This window comes from Cnephaeus nilssonii, assembly GCF_951640355.1.
Source record: "Cnephaeus nilssonii genome assembly, chromosome: 10".
Lineage (NCBI taxonomy): Eukaryota > Metazoa > Chordata > Mammalia > Chiroptera > Vespertilionidae > Cnephaeus > Cnephaeus nilssonii.
The window spans coordinates 9,208,377-9,214,376 of NC_137081.1; the positions used below are offsets into that span (position 1 = coordinate 9,208,377).

The following is a 6,000-nucleotide window of genomic DNA, read 5'->3' on the forward strand; positions in this document are numbered from 1 at the left end:
CTGCACCAGACTTCGGCCAGGGATATCTCTAAAGACTGTCCTGACACAACCCTGCCTCTTGGGGTCTAGCCCCTCCCTGCCAGTTGTGCTCCAAATAGGGCACAGGACCTCTGGGCTCTCGCCCCCTCCTCCTCACCTCACAGAAAACCATTTCTTTTGCTAGCTCCACCTTTTCCTTCACATTTGCCTCAGAGTAAAAACCACAGCCTGGGGTAGTCTTTATCTGCTTTGAGCCCTTTGTCCCATCTCTCTACTAAGGCCCTGGACACAGACTGAGGACCAGACTCCTTTGAAGAAAGAAGGAAGGAAAACCAGTACAAGAAGCAAGGGAGGATTATTCAAAATATAATGCCCTCACACAGTTCATTCAAAAGCATGCACCACTTGCCAGAGAAGTGAGCACAAAGAGAATTTCAAAGTCCACTCTTCAGAGGCAACACCTCACTGTCTTTCAAGCTCAGCTACAAAGATTGTGGTTCTTTGGTGTGGGTTTGAACTAAACACAAATGGCCTGGAGCAGCGATTTTCAGCCATGACACACCGGGTGGAAATCACGGGTCTAGAGGCCAAATTGAAGTACTCCAGAGGGCACCAAGGGCTCTGGTCTTCTGGACCTGGGCAGGAGCACAGGTGTTTTTAGATGCCCTGCTACCCTGATGTCCTGGGGCATTTTCATTAACTACTCCCTCACACACCAATCGGCATGGGGGTGGGTTCTGGAAATTCAGATGCACCCCACTCTGAGGGTTATAAAGCCAGAGGAGGTGAATGTGCATGAGAGTGTGCGAGTGCTTGTGTGTGTGTCAACACAAATTAGAAGTCCTGAAGGAGCCATGCCTTCCTGACTGCCTTCTGCCCTCCTTCTCAGGGATTGGGTGAGGCTGGAATGTTCATGGGAAACTCCGTGATCTTCGCCTTACACGATGCAGTAGCTGCTGCCCGAAGAGAGAGGGGCCTGGCCAACACCTTCATCCTAAACAGCCCAGCGACGCCTGAGGAGATTCGGATGGCTTGTGCAGATCAGTTCACCGACATGGTAAGGGTGGCGAGGAGAGGCCCCTGCTGGGATCCCTTTTCCATGGCTTCCAGGTTCTCGGTATGAATTTGGTATCTATGACCGAATTCTAGGGCAGGTTCGTCTTTTCCAATGGAAATTCTCTTTTTTCCTCCACTTGCTACTTCCTAGATGCTCCAAAGCAGCTGCCTGCAAAGTGAGTGAACCTCTTAAAATGATGTTTCATAGTTTCCAGCCCCAAAGAAAAGCACACTCAACTGAGTCAGTGCTGGTAGCAAATGGTATATATTTTTGTATAATGGTATCTATATAAATAGGAGGTTTCTATTTCTTCCTTGATCTCAAAAAAAGTTGGGGGGGGGGGGACATCTGTAATACTTTCAACAATAAAGATAAATTTTTTAAAAATAGCAAATGGGCATGGTAGGTTATTTCTTTTTTTTTTTCAATTTTTTTATTAAGGTATTATATGTGTACATATCTTACCATTGCCCCCCCCACACACCCCACTCCCATATATGCCCCCACCCCCCAGAGTTTTGCATCCATTGGTTATGCTTATATGCATGCATACAAGTCCTTTGATTTGGTCAAAATGCAGTTGATGTGGTATTTGAATTACCTCAATAACCAAATTAGATTAAATAGATATCTGATCTGGTCAGTTATTCGGAAAGTATCTTTCAAGCAAACAAATAAAAAAATGTTAATGAAAATACCAAGTCACTGGGCACATGTTAAAAGAACACAGTTTTATTTTTCAGCTGCTGGAAATACATCTAGAACCATCAGAGACTATTTCTATATTCAACTGCTTACCTGCAGCCCTAAATGGGTCTGGTATAACATTAGACTGCAGTGTAGGCCTTTGACAATACAGGGCTTCTGGGTTTAAGATGCATTTTATCCCCAAACACTGCGAGAATGAGGAGATTTATGACTCAAGGTTGGAAAGAAATGTGAAAATTATAAGATTTTGGTCAGAATAAAATGGAGACTGACTTGTTCTTTTTAAAAAACAAATAATTTTTCTTCCGAATTACAACATTTTTCATGTAACAAACAGAAAAGAGATTTATTTTTCTGAAACAAAAGGAAGTTCTGGAGCCCAGGGCAGTCCAGTGATGCCATCAGGACCAGGCTGCTTCCCTGGTCCTGCTTCCCCCACCCCCTCCGGGTCCTGAGAGGGGCGCTGTCGGTCTCCTGGTCACCGATGCTGGCTGCTCCCCAGGAGTCGTGACTGTGCTCCAGGCATCGTAGGGGAACAGAGACAAAGGCTAGGTGGACACGCCAGCAGAATTCGGACCTCTTTTTTATTTTTGCGGCTCCGAATTTCAGCTTTTATTTACTGCAGTGATTTTCAGATTTTCTTCTTTGACCCATGTAATACGTTTTTTTGTTTTGTTTTTTTATATTTCAGTTACAGTCGACATTCAGTATTATATTAGTTCCAGGTGTACAGTACAGTGGCTAGACATTTATATAACTTATGAAGTGATCCCCCCAGACCTCTCATACCCAGCTGACGCCATACATCAGTTCTTACAATATTATTGACTGTACTGCCTATATTACACTTTACACCCCCATAACTATTTTGTAACTGCCAATTTATACTTCTTAATCCCTTCACCTTTTTCACCCAGCCCCCAAGCCTCCTTCCGCCTGACAGTCATCAGTTTGTTCTCTGTTTCTGTTTTGTTTGTTCAGTATAACAACACTGCATTAGTAACCATCTGCCTTTATTTTGTCTTTTTCAGATTCCCAGAGATGATCCTTCAACATTTACACCTTGGTCCATCCGTGTGTCTTAATCTTGTCTTTTCTTTAGAAAATGAAAGAGTTTATGATTGCCCTTAAAACTCTCAAACCAGAGCAATAGATAAGGCATTTCCCAAATGTCAATGATAATTTTAGCTTTTTTATTTTTTTAATCCTCACCCGAGGATAGGTTTTGTTGGTTTTTAGAGAGAGGGGGAAGGGATAGAGAGAGAGAAGCATCGATGTGATAAAGAAATATTGAACAGTTTCCTCCCATATGTGCCCCAACTGGGAACTGAACCCACAACCTTTTTGATGTATGGGACAACGCTTCAACCAGCTTAGCCACCCGGCCAGGGCAATTTTAGCATTTTTTAATTACTCTCTGCAGTTTTGATCCCTGCATGATCATGTTTTAGGATGCAAATTTTCACTAAACGGTATAATGGAGAATCAAAATTCTTTTCATTGCATTATCCTGAAGATCTACAGCACCCTGGGGGTTTTGTCTTAGTCCTTGTCTTATCTTAATAGAATACCATAGACTGAGTGATTTATTTCAAAACACACACACACACACACACACACACACACACACACGCACAAATATTTATTTCTCACGGTTCTAAAGACCAGGAAGTCCAAGATCAAGGTGCCAGCGGATTTGGTGTCTGGTGAGCCGCTGCTCCCTGGTTCACAGACTGAACCTATCTTCTCACTGTGTCCTGATTTGGAGGAAGGGACACGGAGCTCTCTGGGGTCTCCTTTATGAGGGTGCTAAACCCATAGAAGAGGGCTTTGTCCTCATTAGCTAGTCGCCTCCCAAAGGTCCCACCTCCTAATACCATCACCTTGGGGGTTAGGAGTTAACATGTGAATTTGGGGAGGACACAGACATTCAGTCTGCAGCATTCCATGCCTACGCTTCCCCCCCCCCCCCCGCCCTCTAGCCCCCAAATTCATGTTCTTGTATGCAGGCAAATTGCTCTCCAACTGTGAACCTGTGATATCAAACATGTTACGTGTTCCCAAAATGCATGGTGGGACAGGCATAAGCTACACAGTCCCATTCCCAAGGAGAAATGGGAGAGAGGAAAGGGATGGCAGGCCCCACGGATGTTCCACTTCTGAAGGCTTGAAAACACTCCCCTTTGGCCAGATGGTCTACCCTCCAGGCCTGGTCCTCAGACTCACCCAGAGTCAGGGCAGGAAGGAGTTAGGTGACTCATGTGGCACTCCTGCCCTATGCACACCAATGTCAAACTTGCTCCATCCCCGGTCACATTCCGAAGGAACAACCTCTGCTCCAGGCACTGGAGGGGACCCCCACACACACAGCCCGAGGCCTCACTGGTCCCCAGCCTCCCATAAGCCCAGCTGCCACCTGGCTCAGCAGAGACTGAACGGTTGGAGCTGGGAGGGGAGGGAAGAGGCCTCGTAGTCGATAAGGTTGAGAATGGAGGGTCTGGACCATGGGCATTTAATGACCCATCAAGGGTCCTAAAAAGTGCCCCTCTCACTCCTGGTCTGCTCACCTGTGCTCCATCTTCGGCTTTTGAAGAGCTCACAGCAGAGAGCAGCACACCAGGGGCACGGGAGCGTGGCCAGTACTTTTCCATTGGCATCAGCAAGCAGGATTTGTTACGGTGGTTTTTTTTCCAGAAATAGGTTTGTTTTGGTTGCGGGGGAGGGCAGTGTCATTTCCAATATTAATTCCGTCATTGGGTAAAAGGGTTCTTTGATGTAACTAATTCATGAGACCTTTCTTACAACAAATATACAAACCCCTGAGTCAGGAGGTGGGAGTTTCTCTCACCCACCAGAATAATCCATTTAAAGTGAAGACATTCAGTCTTGCCTTTTCATTAAAGAAAAAAAATCAGTGGTTGTTTTTTTCCATCGTCTGAAATAAGATCGGAGAGGAACCCTTGGCGGAGACAGCAGCCTGCGCTCAGCCCTTGGTTCGCTCTGCACTGAGCGATTTTTAGACCGAGTTCCCAGAGCCGTGGGGTGTCTGAAGGAGAGAAAAACCACAGGACTTCAGGCCTCACCCCCAGCCCACTCAACCAGCCTTTCTGCTGAATTTGTTCACACCGCATAAGGTTTCATGCAAACAAAAGTTTCCCTGGTTGAAACAAGTTTGAAAACACTCTTGATAAATCGTTCAAGGTCAGTTTTCATTTCCCAGAAATTAACATTATCTGGTTCCCTTAATCCGAAGCGCTTTCATACCTGATGACTCTAATACCATAATCTGACTTGAGAGCCCTGTTCTACTTTACCCACTTGCATTTTCTATTGGCGCTGGAGGATCTTTTCCTATAAATATTGGGACACACCATGATCTGTGGTTTTGTTAGCAGCATCCCTACTCCTGTATAAATGGAAGCCTGTGCTCTGTATGTTCACTGCTTCCCTCTTCTAAGGGGCAGAGTGAGGTGGTGAAGAGATTGTGGACCCTTAAAAACAATGCCTGGCCGAAACCGGTTTGGCTCAGTGGATAGAGCGTCGCCTGCAGACTGAAAGGTCCCAGGTTCGATTCCAGTCAAGGGCATGTACCTTGGTTGCAGGCACATCCCCAGTAGGGGTTGTGCAAGAGGCAGCTGATCGATGTTTCTCTATCATCGATGTTTCTAACTCTCTATCCCTCTCTCTTCCTCTCTGTAAAAAATCAATAAAATATATTAAAAAAAAAAACAAAGCCTGTATCACTTCTCCCGGAAGTGCAAGCAGCCATAAGAAGGGCGTTTGCCTCCACTCCCTCCTTCCCCAGCCTGCCCCGCCTCCATTCCCAGTTCTCACAGAATCAACTCCTACTCATCTTTCAAGCCTAGTGGTTCCTTTCTCAGGCCTCCCCTGATGCCTTTCCCCAAAACAAAGCTCCTCTCCCTGATCTGTGCTCTCACAATGGTAAATATTCTATCTCAGGTTAATTTTCTCTCTCGTATTAACCATCAACTCCTTGGAGGAAGAACACTTGTTGATCTTGTTTTTTCACTGTGCCTCTACCACTTAACATACTGCATGGTGCAAGCTGGATGCCCAGTATCTACTGGGTGAGTGAATGAATGATGCCTTCTTCATTTCAAGTATTTTTAAATAATCAGTCAAGCATTTACTAACCCCTGCAAAGAACAAGCTGTCATTCATGCTGGCCATTGTGGGGGATACAAGTAGCTCTGCTAATCTCCAGGAGCATATTACCCAATTGGGAAAATGAGACA

General features: G+C 45.5%; 1 protein-coding gene across 1 annotated transcript in view; it reads left to right on the plus strand.

Annotated features, from left to right (window-relative positions):
* LOC307106091 (aldehyde oxidase 4-like) overlaps positions 1-2,829 on the plus strand; it is a gene marked incomplete at both ends in the record, with an annotated part of 66,924 nt that extends 64,095 nt beyond the window's left edge. Inside the window, 2 exons of the mRNA XM_079782166.1 lie at positions 869-1,036; positions 2,776-2,829. Coding sequence (XP_079638292.1) covers positions 869-1,036; positions 2,776-2,829 — 222 coding nt within the window. The remainder of the gene's footprint in view (positions 1-868; positions 1,037-2,775) is intronic.
* Positions 2,830-6,000: the final 3,171 nt, after the last annotated feature.